Source organism: Eurypyga helias, unplaced genomic scaffold (assembly GCF_000690775.1).
Source record: "Eurypyga helias isolate BGI_N326 unplaced genomic scaffold, ASM69077v1 scaffold49991, whole genome shotgun sequence".
NCBI lineage: Eukaryota > Metazoa > Chordata > Aves > Eurypygiformes > Eurypygidae > Eurypyga > Eurypyga helias.
Genome location: NW_010231186.1, coordinates 16,423 through 32,745, shown reverse-complemented (window position 1 = coordinate 32,745; position 16,323 = coordinate 16,423). Strand labels below are relative to the sequence as shown.

Genomic DNA, 16,323 nt, shown 5'->3' with positions numbered 1-16,323 from the left:
ACATTTGATTCCTCCTTCCATTTTTAGTGGAGTGAAACAAAATCTTGTCTTGTTTTGATCTGCTTTGTTTCTTCATGTTTAGGACAACAATTCTCCTGACTCGGAGATACGAATCCAGTTAATATCCCTGCCTGCATATGGCACCCTCTTACGCATGTCTGCCTCTTACGATGAAGAGCTTTCCAAGGTTTATAATTTCACTATGGAAGACATCAACAACCAGAGGATCAGGTATCAAAGAGCTGTTCTCCTTCAAGCCATGCCAGTTAAAAGCTCAGTGGGCTTTCCGCAGGGATCTCAGGGCTATTAGTACAATATATCAAAGATATTTTTTCCTTTCTTGGCTGTTGTATCCTATGAGATTATAAATGAGAGCATTCCCTCAGTGCAGAATTAGGTGTTCACGTATGTCTGAAATGCCAGCAGTTGGTGTAGCTCCAAATTATGGGAATTCTTTCTGTGTCCACAATGTCATGGTGATACTTTAGGTAGGCAACACCTAAAATGGTTATTTAAAAGAACTCGGGGAATGCAGGTGATGGAGGGTTGGGAACTGAAATACGGCCTCTCTTTCAAGAGGTGTGCAATCACCTCTGTTGCCCAGAGAAGCTGTGGATGCGCCATCCCTGGAAGTGTTCAAGGCCAGGCTGGATGTGGCTTTGAGCAACCTGGTCTAGTGGAAGGGGTTCCTGCCCATGGCAGGGGGGTTGGAACTGGATGGTCTTTAAGGTCCCTTCCCACCCAAACCGTTCTGTGATTCTATGATTCTAATGCAGAGGTGAGAGGTATTTGCCTGACTGTCAGTGAGACCCCCTGACCTGGTTGGTGTTCTCACTTCCACAGCTACTCCACCACGTTCGAGACCAGCAATCAGCCGGTTACAGACATCTTCCACTTCGTTGTTTTTGATGCCGATAACAACCGGCTTGACAGACAGATGTTCACCGTCACTATCATGCCTGCCCAGGCAGTGCCATCGCTCATTGCTTTCGCTGACCATATCACTGTAAGTGGTTACCCACGATGCTAGGAACAGTGACAAGAATGTCTTTGATGTAAGAAATTGAACAGTTTTCCTGGACTGAGGGGAAATCAGTGAAGAAACACAGTGTTGCACACGCAATCCTGTGAGTGCAAAGGGTTAACAAATTACTTGGAGACCAGAGGAGGTACTGCTGCTTCCGTGACCCTCATCTGCTTATGTCTGTTCTAGTCAGGAGCTGGGTTCCTCCTAGGGTGTCTTGTTAATGTCAGTGGAACAAGTCTGATTTATCCCTGTTTAATATTTCATCCCTTATCCCACCAGTTTATGTGTAAATCCATCAGTGGTTGGACCTGATGATCTTAGAAGTCTTTTCCAACCTAAGAGGTTCTATGATTCTGAAAGATGAACAGAAGGCTGAAAACATCTGGTGCTTTGGACTGATACACAGCATTTCAGACTCCTTATCAAAGCCTTTTGAAGTCATCTCCCTCCCTTCCAGCTTTGCATTCCCCTCCCTTGCCTTCAAAAGGCTCCCCTCAGCAAGAAATGCAGATCTCGCCTTCTGAGAGGTCAGCGTGACTCTGCCAGTTCTCTGCCTGCCCCAGTAAAGCACTTGCAGGCTTCTCCTGGGGCTTTGTTCTTCCCATTCCTCCTCACCTTCCCACTGATTTCATGCTTAACAGATCTGGGGGAGGATGGGACAGGACCTCAGAGAAGTGAGAACACCGTGAGGACTGGGGAATCCTCTTCCGTAGAAGCAGACTCGTTTAGTAACAATTTGCGTGTCACTGTGTGTTGGCAGTAGTTTTGCTGTACGCTTTTGCTTTCCAGGTGGACGAGGGAGGCAGGGTCCCACTGCTGGCTCATCACCACTTAGCTGCTGATTATGATCCTGCTGCCAGGGAGGACCTGAGGGTCACGGTTGTCACTCTACCTATGTATGGCTATATCGAAAACACTAGAACAGGTAAACTGCTTGCCTATCCCTTCTTCCTCGTGGCTGATGAAAGGGAACATAGGAATTGTCATGCTGGAGCACGTTCTAATCTGTCTCACCTCAGTTCCTCAGTGCAGTCCTGGTTGGCATCAGTTGATCATAAAGAGCTCGTAACAATATAAACCATCTCTGGGGAGCATTTCCTCCTAATTCTCGTTTGCTGGAGACTGGTCTGTGTTGTGAGACTGGGGCATTAGGAGCCTTTTCAAGCCCATGTGTTGTATTTTCATCATGGCTTTATTTTGGCTGTCCTTGTTACGCAGGACAAACTCCTAAATTCCTCTAAGTGTCCCAGCAAGCTTTGAGGCTGTGAGAACTATGGTAGAGCATGGCTGGTAACGTTCTCTTATCTCACTGTGATATCAAGAAAAGGTAGGATTTATCCCGTATTGTTTAAAGATGTTCCTCCAGGAGACTCATCTGCTTAATCCTGTGTGTGGCCGTAACAGGAGTGGCATATACCATTTTACTTAAATCATAACTTGCCTTTGTAAAATATCACCGTGGGTTGGCCAGTGTAGTGGCTTGTTACAGCGGTGATTGCCTTTCTTCTAGAGAGCACAGGTTGCTAACCATTACCCTTGTCACTCTTACTTGTGCCCTGTAAGTGAACTCCAGTTTGTCCCATTTTGGTAACGGTGAGCCTCTCTCCTTTAACGGGCAATGGCTGAGCGATCCTCTCTGGTGTTTGACTTAGTTTTGCAAGGTGAAGCTTGATGTAGAGATTGTGTTGAGGCCAGATGGCACACTGGGGGTTGTCTCATCTCTGAAGAAAGCCTAAGTAATTCTGGGACGTGGGATTGCTTGTACTGTGCATATAACTGCGGCTTCCCCAGTGGCTACTCTAATGCAGCAGATGTTACTTCCTACAAAGGTCACCAGGTGTGGGAAAGCCATGTTGTAGGAATGAACATCCTCCTGCACCCTTCACAATGTGCCAGTCTTCTCCTAATCCCGCTACTTTTATTTTTAGTTTATCAGTGAATTGAACATCCTTTCGCTAGTAGTATTTTGGTTTGCAGGTGAGAGTTTTGGCCCGCAGAGCGAGTCTGCTGTGACCGCAGGCACATCCTTTTCCCTTCAAGATGTTACAGAAAACAGGATTTACTACTTCCAGAGCGTCCATGAAAGCATTGAGCCAACAAGTGATGCTTTCAGCTTTTATGTGAGCGATGGCTTCAGCCAGTCTGAGGTGCAGAGCATTAACATCACAATTCAGGTATGCCTGTGCTCTCTGGTAGACAGAGCCCTCTCCTCTCACACAGACACATGACTTCTAAAGTGCAAGCTTTCCTCAACCCTTCCTAAAGTGGGAAGGGGATTAAAGAAAAGAACAGTTGTTCATTGCAGCCTCTTCCCCAGGGCTTATTTCTCTGGTTTCTCCTCCCTCTTAGAAGCAGCCATGATGCGGGATAGATTTGGAGAGACTGGTGTAGCCCATTAATGGGTGTCAGCATCAATACTGTCGTTTGGGAGCTTGTATTTCATTCCAGTGGGCAGCGGTCTTTTCCCCTTGGCCATGTCCCTTTTTTGACTGTGTGCCTTTGGGACCTGTGCAGCGACAGAACGATGAGCCCCCGAAGATGGTGTTGGAGCCTGTCAGAGTACGTGAGGGCTCAGGAGTGGTGATTACCAACACCTCCCTCAACCTGCAGGACTTGGACACCCACAACAGTGAGCTGGTCATCATGGTTACCAAAAGTCCTGAACATGGTAAGGCCTGACAAGCTTGGGGGGGGGGGGGGGGGAGAGAGAGACTGTGTGTCTGTGTGTCTTTATGTCTGTGTGTGTAACAGCCCCTGATGTGAGAGAGGAGCCTGGCATACTTGTGGAAAGCACATTTCATCTGTGTTTGGGCCAGCAGCCACAGAGGGGTTGTGCTTCAGAACAGACCTATTCCTTGCGAGTTGTCCCTCGCTGTTTGTGGGAGAGTGGAAAGGGGGACTGCATGCATTTCCCTGGGAAGTTCCCTTTTCTGTTACCCCACTCGCTATTGCAGGGTTCCAAAGAGGTTCCCTATTGCAGTTCCAAAGAGCTGAGCAACTAGCATCTCTCTGCAGTGATAAAGCAAGGCAGGTGTCAAGTGAAGGCTGCTGTCGTGTTAAACTACCAAGGGCTGTGCACCCTTTTTCAGATCATCTATGTAGCCAAACTCTCAGAGTTTTGGCAATAAGCAGATATTTTCCTTCCTTTTTTCCAGTAAGGGTATGTCCACCTCTGTGCCTCCCACTGAGAGCTGTCACAGGAAGTGTCCCTGGCAGGGTGTCTTCTCCCCATAATTTTCATCCATCTGTTGTTTGTCAGGTCACCTCCGCAGGAGGCAGACTGCTGCAGAGCACCCGGAGCATGGACACGTGCTGTCCGTGGGCTCATCCTTCACCTACCAGGACATTGTGGATGAGCTGATCGTTTATACTCAGGGTGGTGCAGCAGCACAAACAGATGAGTTCGGCTTCTCCATCACAGATGGTCTCTACACGCAGACGGGGAGACTGGAGCTCTCCGTGGAGCTGCCGAAGAAGCAGTCACCCACATTAGCTGTCAACAGGGGCCTGCAGCTCCCAGCTGGTATGGGGAGAGGGAGGAGAGCGGTATTGCTTGGTACTGCTGTATGGTTCAGTCTGAACCAGTCACTTAGCTGGGTTGTCTGAAGCATTGTGGACTTTCTTTCTCTGCTCCAGGCTCAGCGGCACACCTCACAGATCAGCATTTGAAAGTGGCAGGTATTTATTCAGATGATACTACAATCAGATTTGTCATGAAGAGGGATCCCAGCGTGGGCCATCTGCAGTTGACCAAAATTGGTAATCCAGTCCAGATCTCTGTTGAAGGACCTGTCAGAAGTTTCACCCAGGCTGATATAAATAAAGGTAAGAGTGCTTAATTTTAGAGAATCATGGCAAGTAACTTGTGGCTGGTTTAAGTAGTCCTGCAAGGAGCAGGGAGTTGGACTTGATGATCCTTATGGGTCCCTTCCAACATGAGATATTCTGTGATTCTATGATCTTTAATGAGAGGGGGAGGATGACTTGAAGCAGGGAAGGGAGAGGGAAAGAAGATAAGGTTGTTTTGCTAGAGCAGAAATACGTATGGTTAAGTAGGTGTTAGAAAGTCTCTCTCAGCAGGAGGAAAAGAGTAAAGAGAAAAAGTAATGAAACCCAAATCCAGGAGCTCTGTCAGGCACAAGTTCCTCAGCTTATGATGCCAGCCTGGTTCCAAATTAAGAACTAAATGATGCAGCCTGTAACAAATCACTGCTTTTCTCCTGTCCCTCTCTCCAGGGCAAGTGGTGTACAGTCACAAGAAAGGAGATCCTGTCGGAAATTTTGCCTTCACCTTTGATGTGACAGATGCAGATGGCAACAAACTGATGGACCAGTTGTTTTATATTAGTGTATTAGGTAAAAGATAGTGCTGAAGTTATGTCCTCTTTGCTGCAAAGCTCGGGCCTTCATAGATTCCCATTGAACGTGTACTGCAAGTTAAGATGCAATTTTTCAGATGCAGTTTTTATTTGCTGTTAATTCAAAGCCCTTTGAAGTTTGGGACATGGGGAGAGTTCACAGATTTAAGGGTTAGTTCTTTGGCTTCTGGCAAACTCACTGAGAAAGGTAGAAAAATTCCCCTTAATATCTTCATACTGCCTAGATTGTCTTTAAGACGTGATAATGTTACTGTCCCCTCAATGGGGCCCAGATTCCCTGTTTTGGAATTACCAGTATGGGAGGTGTGTGTGTTGTCTTTCACTTGAACACAAGTACCCGATTTAAATAACACCAGGGAAAGGGAGGTGACTGTCCCTAACTCAGCTTTCTATTTAATCCTTTCAGAGGACAGATTTCCCCCTTCCATCATCGCTAACGAAGGGCTGGTCTTGGATGAGAACTCGGCGAAGACCATCACGACCCTGCAGCTCTCTGCCACTGACCAGGACAGTGAGCCGGCGCAGCTCCAGTACGAGCTCACCAGGCAGCCACAGCTGGGGCACCTGGAGCATGTGGCCTCCCCAGGTGAGCAGGGCCGTGTTTCACTCGGCTGAGTACTCTAGCAGCAAAGCACTGGACGGCTTTCGAACCCTAAAGATTCACTGCAGAAAACAAGTGCTTGGAGGCAGCAGCGCAGGATTATGTTTCCTGTTAGAAATCAAATGGTCGTTAGCCCAAAGAGCTGGAAAATAGGGTGAGTGGAGGCAAGGCAGCCCAATAAACACAGGTGAGGATTTATTTAGCCTCTGGGTGAGTTTATGGCCCGTGGTGACCGTGCCTTGTGGACTTGGCAGATCAGTCCAGCTTGCTGCTGCGTGAATCTTCTCTTTCAGGACATGTTGCTGCATCTGCGTGACTGGCAAACCTTCAGCCTTTTCTGTGACCACATATAGTACAAAGCTCAAAAGAATCTCTCCCCTAATCCATCCACGGCACTAGAGCCCTCCTTGGTGAACAGACAACTTGCTTTCAGTCTCCCTCTTGGCCAGTGTGTCCCTTGAACCCTAAACACCAGCCTCTTCTCCCAGCTGTGCTTCAGAGAGAGGAAGGGAACTAACCACTGAGTTAGTTTAAAAAGCAGCTGCATTGCCATGGGATGGATATGCTGGATAATGAATTCTGGTCGTTCAGAGAGGGGGGGAATTGGTTAATCCTGTGAAATGCAGAAAATAATTAACTGCAAATGTGATCTGAATTTGAGAGTTGCCTTCCATGCCCACTGACAGTATGAGTGTCCTACCCCTCCCTGGTCGAATTAGTCTGAATCTATGCTGTCATAATATGCTGTTCTGATATAGATTATACTCCGCTAAGATTATGTTTCTTCTTAGAATTAGATTTCTCATTACCATGAGATTAAAGTGGAAATACCTGCTGTGTGTTTTCAAGGTGCAGACAGTCCCTATACACCTCAGTTTGGTGTATGACTTCCCTCACCTTCTCCAAACTGTAAGATGTTTGGCAAGCACGTTGAAAGGGTAGGAATAATGCATGAAAATTATAATAAGCAAGCCCCCTGCTGAGAGAAAATTAAGAGCTTGCAATATTTTTATCTAAATTGCAAACTAAACAGTGAATCTTGTACTTTGGAAACCTGAAAGAGCTGGATTAAGGATTTTATTCCTCCTGTTATTTAAAATGTGGTGATTCTGATTTCTGTACTTTTTCATGTCTGTGATGGACTAAGAAAGATATCGAGTCACACACTGTGAAAGACTTGTTCTTATGTTTTAAATGACCTAAACCTAAGGAGAGAGAACTGGAGTGTTCAGAAAGAACACAAACCTTTAAAGCTAATGAGGTCCAAGGAAACCTTGGCCAGTCATCCAGTTTTGGCTCATCTATTTGTATCAATACTGATATCATTTGGACTGTGGCCAATATTGTCAGTAGCCATTTAACATGATAAATTGGTCGAAAACTTTTTGTCAGGGTTTTTGTTGTTCTTAAGAGCAGTAAAATGCAGCAGTCAGATTTAAAGGCTCAAGTGCTCTTTTATAATGATTGTTGGGTACCTTTCTGTGTCACATCTAGTGACCTATAAAGATGTCACTGTAAGTCAGTGTTGAAAACGGGGCTTAGTCTGTTCTAAATGCAGGGTACACGCAGCGGCAAAGAGAGCAGAGACTTTGAAGGCATTTTTGAAAATGGCTGTAAGCCCAGGAAATCTTTTGTCCAGGCTTAGATGCCACGGTTAGCTCTGTCCTGCGCAGCAGTGAAAATCGAAATATTACATCCACCATTTTTCACACAGCTTCTCTCACTGTCTGCCCTAAGAGGCCCATCCCCAGCAGCGAGTCCTGGCAGTGCGGGGTGCCATCATAGAATTGTATGTCTGGGAAGAAGTTTATCATAGAATCACAGGATTTGGGTTGGAAGGAACCTTAAGGATCATCTAGTTCCAACTCCGCTCCTCTGGGCAGGGACACCTTCCACTAGACCAGGTTGCTCAAAGCCTCATCCAGCCTGGCCTTGAACACTTCCAGGGATGGCGCATCCACAGCTTCTCTGGGCAACCTGTGCCAGTGCCTCACCACCCTCTCCAGGAAGAACTTCTTCCTGATATCTAATCTAAATCTCCCCACTTTCAATTTAAACCCGTTACCCCTTGTCCTGTCACTACAGGCCCTTGTAAAAAGTCCCCCCCAGCTTCCTTGTAGCCCCTTCAGGTACTGGAAGGTTCTGTAATCTCTCCCCGGAGCCTTCTCGTCTCCAGGCTGAACAAGCCCAACTCTCTCCGCCTGTCCCCATAGCAGAGGGGCTCCAGCCCTCGGAGCATCTTCGTGGCCTCCTCTGGACTCGCTCCCACCGTTCTATGTCCTTCTGATGTTGAGGGCTCCACAGCTGGACGCAGCACTCCAGGTGGGGTCTCATGAGAGCAGAGTAGAGGAGGAGAATCACCTCCCTTGACCTGCTGGGCTCGCTTCTCTGGTTACAGCCCAGGGTTTATACTTCTTTTTGCATAAGGGCTGCCACTACATTAATTCAAAAGTTGCCTAGCAGAGTTTTTAGGAGCCTCTGTGCCATCTAAATCCCTGCCTCAGCTGAGGTTTGTGATACAGCCTGAATTGGAGTAGAATGAGCCCAGACTTAGTGCTAAAGGCTAGATATGTCCAGCTAGCTCCCTATATTTTTCCCTGCCTTGCTCTCTCTATTGTACGTTTTCCCCTGTTCTTTTTCTAGGGACAAGAATTAGTGCCTTCAGCCAAGCAGACTTGGCCTCTCGCAGCATCCGGTACGTCCACACCAGTGACATTGAAAAGCATATGGATGCATTCACCTTTTCTGTTTCTGATGGAACAAATGAGGTAAGTCCCAGCATGTTTTTTCACCCGAGTCAGAGCAGGCTATTGATTCTGTAGGATGTGATAAGAGTCAATTTTCCCTTTGCGTGCTTGTGAGAGACACCTGCACATAGCAAAGGAAATTAAACAAGCCACACATGGGCTTGTTGTTTGGTGATAGTGGGTGCTCTTGCTTCCCCTGCACGTACTGCAGGGAAGAGAGCAAGCCCCGTGAAGGTAAAGGGAAGCCACTTGAGATGCAGCTTCGTGACACTGGTTTACCAAGATTTCAGTGTTTGCTTTTCATCTGCTTACCAATTGCCCCTGGAGCTAAGCTTTGATCTGGTGCACAGACAACATACGCAGGAGCACAGTTAGACCCTTGAGAAATGTCTCCTTCCTACTTTCTGAAAGGGAAGAACCATAGCTGCAAATAGAGGGAGGAGGATAAAGTCAAATGAGGGAGGGAAAAGTAGGTGTCCATAAATATCACAGGAGGAGGAAGAATAAATTAGTGGGGAGGGATAGAAGTCATCGTGATCACAAGAGTTGAGCTTAGAAGCTCTTTTTTACTCACTGAACAAGGCCAAAATGAAGTGACCCAAACACAGTGGATCACTATGATCTCCTCAAAGCATTACTCTTTCAGTGGAATTGCACTCTTGGTAGACTGAATTCATCAAGAGAGGCTTTTCTTCCTCTTCCAGGTGAGCCAGACGTTTGACATCACCATAAACCCTGTGGATGACTCCTTACCCATAGTGCAAAGCCTCGGGATGACAGTTCAGGAAGGTGTGAGAAAAACCATCACAGAGTTTGAGCTTAAAGCAACAGATGCTGACACAGAGGTAAGGCAGGACTCCCCCTTGCCTCCTCCCTCCCCTGTGCTGCTGCCTATCTGGGCTGTCAGAAAAATGGGCTTGTGTTCAGAGAGAGACCGCAGTGAGTGTCATCTCTCCCTGAGATCATACCCTGTCTGATCACAATATCAAACAAGCAGCTTGTGGGAGGCCCAATTTGTATAGACATAGATGAATGAGTGTTGGAGCAAAGCAAAGTCCTGGCTTGAGAAATGGCTTCATCTGGGATGTCTCTCAGACATACAAGCAACAAACCTGCAAGGAAAACATTTGGAAGTTGTGATCAGAGCTAATACTTGCCCTGTCCCACCTTCTCTCTGAACACTGTGGATTTGATCTGAGCTTATCCCTAGCCGTGACCCTGAGTTTATGCCTAGCACAGATGAAAATGACGTTTCCTCTTCCTCCTCCTGGATCTGACCAGAGGCTAAGTGGTGGCTTGGTGGCTGTACCTGAGTTTCCCTGCAGCAGGAAAGCCCCTGGCTGCCTGTTATTGCCTTGAGCCAAAGATCCTGCCCCAAAGGTTATTGCTGCTTCCACCCCGACAGAAGCGACACAGGGCACGTTGCTTAGAATGGCTGCAGAATGGGGGGCTGCTTTTGTGTTTGAGGGGTCGTCACGAAGGCGAGCGCTGACTCAGATCAGCTGAACCAGTGGTTTGGTGTGATATGTCTAGCCTAGCTCGCCCTGACTGGGTTTGTTTTGTAGATAGCCACCTTGGGAGAGGGATAAAGGCAGGGCAGGGCTCAGGGTGAATCAGTTCAGCATGCTGTGCTGCCTTCCAGCCCCTGGTTGGAAACACTGTGCTAGGGAAGCTGTCTGGATGTAGAGTCCCTCTCCGGGTATCTCAAGCTGCAAGGACCTGCCTGTCCTGGTCCTGGGGTCACATCATCAGCTTGGCCACTCTGTCTCCTTGGTGCAGGCTGAGTCCATTACGTTCACAGTCATGCAGCCCCCTCGGCATGGCCTGATCGAACGCACCAGCAACGGGCAGCGTTACCACCACGCCGCCACCTTCACAATGGATGACATCTACCAGAATCGCATCAGCTACAGTCACGACGGTAGCAACTCGCTGAAGGATCGCTTCACCTTCACTGTGTCCGATGGCACCAATCCCTTCTTCATTGTGGAGGATGGGGGGAAGAAGGTAAGGGGGGGGAGAAGGCGTGTGAGGGAGACTTTCTAAAGCTACCTCTCTCAGAGAAGGGGAGACAGCTGCTGGGACTCCACTGAAGATAAGGGATGAGTATTCTCAGTTATGTGATGTCATGTGCTTCTTCCCTGATGTACCAGCCTTCGTATGGGCAAACTCACCCCAGGACCTTGATCCCAACAGAGCAAAGTTGGTAATGTGGTGGATGAGGCTCTGACTCCTAAAGTAACAGCCGTCTCTCTGAACTTTTGTCAGGTTGTGACAGCAGCACCTCAACGCTTCAAAGTGGACATTCTCTCTGTGGATGATGGGACACCCAGGGTGGTCACCAACCTGGGTTTGCAGTGGCTGGAGTACATGGATGGCAAGGTAACTGCCTGTCTGGGTTCAGCTTAGATGGTTCCTCAGGCTCTTCCAGGAGAAGGAGCTTCAGAGAAGAACATCCTGTTCCTTCACCATTTTTATTTTGTTGGTAGAAAACAGGTGTCCCTCGTGCCCATCAAGTGTCTTGGAAAAGGCAGAGGTGTGCCGGGATGCCTGCTCTGCTGCTCCATTAGCTAAACCAGGCCATGTGGCTCCAGGGCACTGAATTGCTTCCTGGATCATCTCCTTCCCTTACATCAGCAGGACAACCAAGCGGAGCTCTTCGTGACACTTGCACGAGCTGTGCAGTGTTCTGCAGCTCCTGCCTGCCTTCCTGGGTGGGCACATCCTGCCCCTTGGCCCTCCTCCCCAGGGTGGGATGTTTTCAGCTTTGCTGATGGTGGAGAGGTCGTGATTTCTGTGCGGCAGCAGCCATGGGGGAGATACATGGCTTTCAAAGAAAGGTGGCATGGGAAATTCTTGCTGTGACATGCCTTTGTTTGACTGAAGCCCAAACAAAACCCCGGGGTACTCTCTCTTGTGCTTGTTTTTGAGGACCGAGTGTTAACTGCAATGAAATACTTCTGTTCTTTCCAAGAAAAAGGGTTGGAAGATGCTGTTGTAAGAAATTGTACTAAAACGTGGCTATCTCAGCTCAAATTCCTGCCTTTCAGAAAAAACACTCCTGCAGCCTCAGGCAGTTCAATTCTCTTTTTTCTCCTGCTGTTAAAGGTGTTTTCTTTTGAAAGAGAAAGCAAAATGTGGTGGAACTGAGGCACATCTGCGTGAGGTCATTTGAAGGAGGACTAGTGCAGGCTCACTAAAGCAGCATGAGCTGTCCTGAGCGAATCCTTCAACTTGAGGCTGTTTGCAAATGTGTCTTGCAGAGCCAGACCTCAGCTGAGTGTCAGCACAGTTCATGGAGCAGTGATACCCGGGTGGAACCAAAAGATTTGTCATAGCTTTTAGCCCCAGCTAGATAGGGCTGGGCAGCTTGTTCTGAATGTCCTTTTCTTTGAGCCACAGTGGGTTTTTTTATTAAACAAACCAGGTGTGAGGCGGAATTTGAGTCTTTCCTGTGCTGTCAAACACCAGGTGGGCCATTTGTCTGTTGAAGGCTGCTCTGTGTGCTCTGTGCTTTTACATCCCCTAGCTTTTCCCTCATGGAGTACTGTCTGGCAGCGGGATGGTTGGGCCTTTTGGATGAACGGTCAATCAGACTTGCACTGCTGGATCTCCAGAGTTTTTCTCCTTGGTTTGGCTTTAATCCAGGCAACCAATGTAATCACCAAGAAGGAATTACTGACAACAGATCCTGACACAGATGACAAACAGCTGATCTATGAGATAACAACTGGTCCCAGGAATGGTTATGTGGAGAATAAGCTGAAACCAGGGTCAACCGTGACGACCTTTACACAGGGTAAGGAAGTTGGACTGTATATGATGGCTTTTTTCCTTCAGCTGCTTCAGTTTGTCACGATAGCTTGGGGTGAGGTGGGAGGGGAGAAGATAAGGGGCAAATCTCAAAGGTGCATCAAAAGTAAGGATTGAACTTTGCTCTCAATTGCAGAAATCCTATGATTTCTTATAGATGCCAACCTGTGCCCTGTAGCACACGCAGGTTCTCCAGACTCATTAGAGCCAGAGATTTGACTTGGGACAACAAAGAGGAGCTGTAGATATTGCATGTGGCTCTAATCAAGGTCTGGTAGATGTTTAGCCAGCAGTGCAGAGTCAACAACGCGTGGCAAGTTCACCGTTGCAGGACTGAGGGGCCCTCCGTTAGGAAGGGGAGGTGAGGGATAAATGCTTCCTGCGCCACTGTGCTCCTTCTGAGCACTGCTGTCTCCATACTCCCCTGGGCAGGCTGAGAGTGAAGTCAACAGTGCAGCCTTCAGCGCTTCTGCTGCTGCAGTTCTCAGAATCTCACACCACACTGACAGACACAGTCAGCAGGTCTGACAGCCCGTTCTCATCAGGCCCTGCCTGCCACGCTTGGCCTCCGTGTGCTCAGAAAAAAAAGGAAGAGACTTAACGTCGTTTTAGGGCTGAACCTTGGGAAACATACTATACTGCAGAAGGTCAGGGACCCCAAACCATCTCAGCAGTGAGAAGCCCTGTTAGGACATGGCAGCTTATAGAACAGAACTGAAATATGTGCTGCCTAGGCAAATTCATATTTTTTGCATTTCACCAAAGCTGCTTTTTAAGTATGAGCCATTATGGATAAAGACTAGGCAAGGGAATGTCTTGTCACAGCTTGTAGGCTGGCTTCTACCACAGGTAAGACCAGGGCAGTTAGAAAAGCTGCTGCAGCATAAAGGGCATGTGGAGAACCCAATCCCTGCGGAGGCATGTCTCCTCACTGCTTGTCTATAAAACTGCCATTGGATTTCTGGGTGGGCTCATTGGATGTCTCCTCCTGGCAGAGGATGTGAACCAGGGCCTCATTCGATACGTGATGCATGAGGAGAAGGTTCAGGAGACCATGGACAGCTTTCAGTTCCTAGTGAAGGACAGCAAACCCAACGTGGTCAGTGGCAACATCTTCCATATCCAGTGGTCTCTCCTCAGCTTTACATACACCAGGTAAATGGCATGGGGTTTACAGCACTCTCCTGCCACATGGAGTCTTATCTGGAGCAAGGCAGGTGGAGATCTGTAGTACATGATTGGACATACAACATGGAAACAAAATGCTGGGGCAGTTACCCTCGTTTCTGCCTGTGTTTCCCTGGCATCCCGTCAGGCCTCAGGTCTCGCTGCTCTGCACAGTAGCACCACTCGTGACATTCCTGTTGAATTAACACTGTTGATTTCTAGGTGGGGTGGCCAGCAGCAGCCAGTATGGAAGTGGGAACTCGTGTGTGTCACTGAGGAGCTGTGCCTGCCAGGTTAAACCATGGAGCAGGGTTGCTGAATAGCTGCCATCTGCCCACGTCCCTGGTTATTAGTGTCACTCAGATTTTCTATGGAGACAACAATCGGCCTGAGTCTGTGGTGCTCAGTATCAGCTTAAACACATAGGGTTTGCTCCCCAGCCTGTGATTTGTCTCTGCTTGATACGTTTCCAGCTACAACGTCAGAGAGAGCGCAGGCTCTGTGAGCGTCACCGTGAGGCGGATCGGTAACCTCAACCAGTACGCGATTGTCCTGTGCCGCACAGAGCAGGGAACAGCCACCTCCAGCTCTGGCTCACAGCCAGGAGAGCAGGACTACGTGGAGTATGCCGGACAGGTAGGTCAAGGACACCAGGAAAGGGAAGGTCTAACCATGCGTGTCATCAAGCCTGGATGAAAGAACGGATAAAAACACAAAGGGGACTGTTGTGAGAGGCCACAAATGTTACAGGCTTGCCTGAGGAGGAATGTCACTCCTGATTGTGCAAAGAGCTAAAACCATGACTGAGGGCAGAAGGGGTGGAGGCCTACGCACAGCGTTTGCTGCTGCCTTCGACCTCCACTACCCGCTTATCCTTGGTTACAGTCGGTGGCTGATGCTGCCCGAGCACAGGGTATGTGACTCAGCCAAGGGTAAGGCAGAAAGAACAGACGGTTTCAGACCCCAGAAGAAGAGTAGGCCACTCGCTGCCTTCCAGGTGCAGTTTGAGGAGCGGGAGGACACCAAAGCCTGCACCATCGTCATTAATGATGACACCCTCTTTGAGAGCACGGAGACCTTCGCCGTGGAGCTCAGCATGCCAGCCTACGCTCTGCTGGGGAACATTACCCGGGCCACGGTCACCATCATGGACAAAGAGGACGAGCCCACCCTGCAGTTCGACAGGAAGACGTACCATGTCAGCGAGAGCGCTGGCGTTCTCTCTGCTCCTGTTGAAAGGAAAGGTGGGTCGAGCCAGGCACAGTGACCTTCTGTGCTCCTGTGGGGTTCTCATGGGAGGGAAGGTGGCTCCACAGGCACTGCTGTGGGTGGGACGTGCAGAGTCTGAACCCGCACAGCAGGTAGTGTGGGTGGGGAGCCCTGGAGACTGTGGCCAACATTAAACTGGATACACAGGGAAGTGAAGGACCTGTGGACAGACTGTGAAGTATGTGTGGCTGCCTAGAACTTGGATTTAAGTTTAATTCTGTACTTTACAGATAACAGAAGTGGTTTAGTGCCTGTATCCCATAGTCTTTCATCACACGACTAGGATTACGGCAAAGCTGCTGGAGTCTTTGCAGTGTATACCTTTGCCAGGCTCAGGCAAACGACTTGTTTCCTGTTGGCAGGCAAATAACTGTGACCCCCCAAAACAATTGGAGTTCCTTGGGGTTTGCTTGTTTATGAATTTGGGGTGATTCTTTGGAAGAAGCTTTGTGACACAACTGAAATGACAAATAACAACACAGGGCAGATGTTTGGGGTTTTTTTTTTATCTTTCCCAGCTCTGCTGAAAGTTTCACCATTGCAGCTAAAGTTCCTTCCTTTGGATTCATTTCTCCTCGCAGCATGAGCAGGAGAAAACCCCAATATTTATTTGCTGCTTCTCTGTGTTCTAGTTGCTGTGTTTTATGTGGACCCTATCACTGTACTGTTTGTTCTTTAATAGGCAAGTGCCACTGTTTCCCAGTCACGGTAGCCAAGAGTGCAGTCTTGGAATATGCCTGCCAGTCAGACTTAAGGCCGCTTTTATGGAAGTTTAGGAGCAGGGATGGTGTTCTTTTTCACTCCTCACACTCTTTTCCGAATGCTGCTTTATTATTTAAGTGAATGTTGTCTCCACCAAATGGAGTAGAAGTATTTCCATAGAGTTATGGATTTTTTCTGTTGCGTTGTAGGGGATACCAGCAGCACCGTGTCTGCCATCTGCTACACTGTCCCCAAATCAGCCAAGGGGAGCAGCCTTTATATGCTGGAATCTGGCTCTGACTTCAAGTCCCGGGGGATGGCGGATGACAGCCGCATTGTTTTTGGTCCGGGTGTCACCAGGATGACATGTGACGTCATGCTGATCGACGACAGTGAATACGAAGAAGAAGAGGAGTTTGAGATCGTGTTGGCCGATGCCTCGGATAACACACGCATCGGCAGCCGGGCGTCAGCCAACGTCTTCATCAGTGGTCCCAACGACGCCTCTACCGTGTTCCTGGGGAACGCTACTTTCACCGTCAGTGAGGCTGCAGGTGAAGAGTAGCAGGGGTTTCCCCCGGGCTGCTCCACGCCACGTTGGGGTGTTTGCTGTTCAAG

At 48.5% G+C, this 16,323-nt stretch overlaps 1 protein-coding gene across 1 annotated transcript in view; it reads left to right on the top strand.

The window, feature by feature from the left end:
* The window catches only part of FRAS1 (Fraser extracellular matrix complex subunit 1), a gene marked incomplete at its 5' end in the record, with an annotated part of 38,269 nt that overhangs the window by 5,705 nt on the left and 16,241 nt on the right, over positions 1-16,323 (top strand). Inside the window, 18 exons of the mRNA XM_010160950.1 lie at positions 83-231; positions 844-1,006; positions 1,817-1,952; positions 3,005-3,201; positions 3,542-3,695; positions 4,287-4,550; positions 4,664-4,852; positions 5,264-5,383; positions 5,813-5,992; positions 8,651-8,775; positions 9,459-9,599; positions 10,534-10,761; positions 11,023-11,136; positions 12,403-12,553; positions 13,563-13,722; positions 14,208-14,370; positions 14,732-14,978; positions 15,915-16,259. Of these exons, the coding sequence (XP_010159252.1) occupies positions 83-231; positions 844-1,006; positions 1,817-1,952; positions 3,005-3,201; positions 3,542-3,695; positions 4,287-4,550; positions 4,664-4,852; positions 5,264-5,383; positions 5,813-5,992; positions 8,651-8,775; positions 9,459-9,599; positions 10,534-10,761; positions 11,023-11,136; positions 12,403-12,553; positions 13,563-13,722; positions 14,208-14,370; positions 14,732-14,978; positions 15,915-16,259 (3,226 nt within the window). The remainder of the gene's footprint in view (positions 1-82; positions 232-843; positions 1,007-1,816; positions 1,953-3,004; positions 3,202-3,541; positions 3,696-4,286; positions 4,551-4,663; positions 4,853-5,263; positions 5,384-5,812; positions 5,993-8,650; positions 8,776-9,458; positions 9,600-10,533; positions 10,762-11,022; positions 11,137-12,402; positions 12,554-13,562; positions 13,723-14,207; positions 14,371-14,731; positions 14,979-15,914; positions 16,260-16,323) is intronic.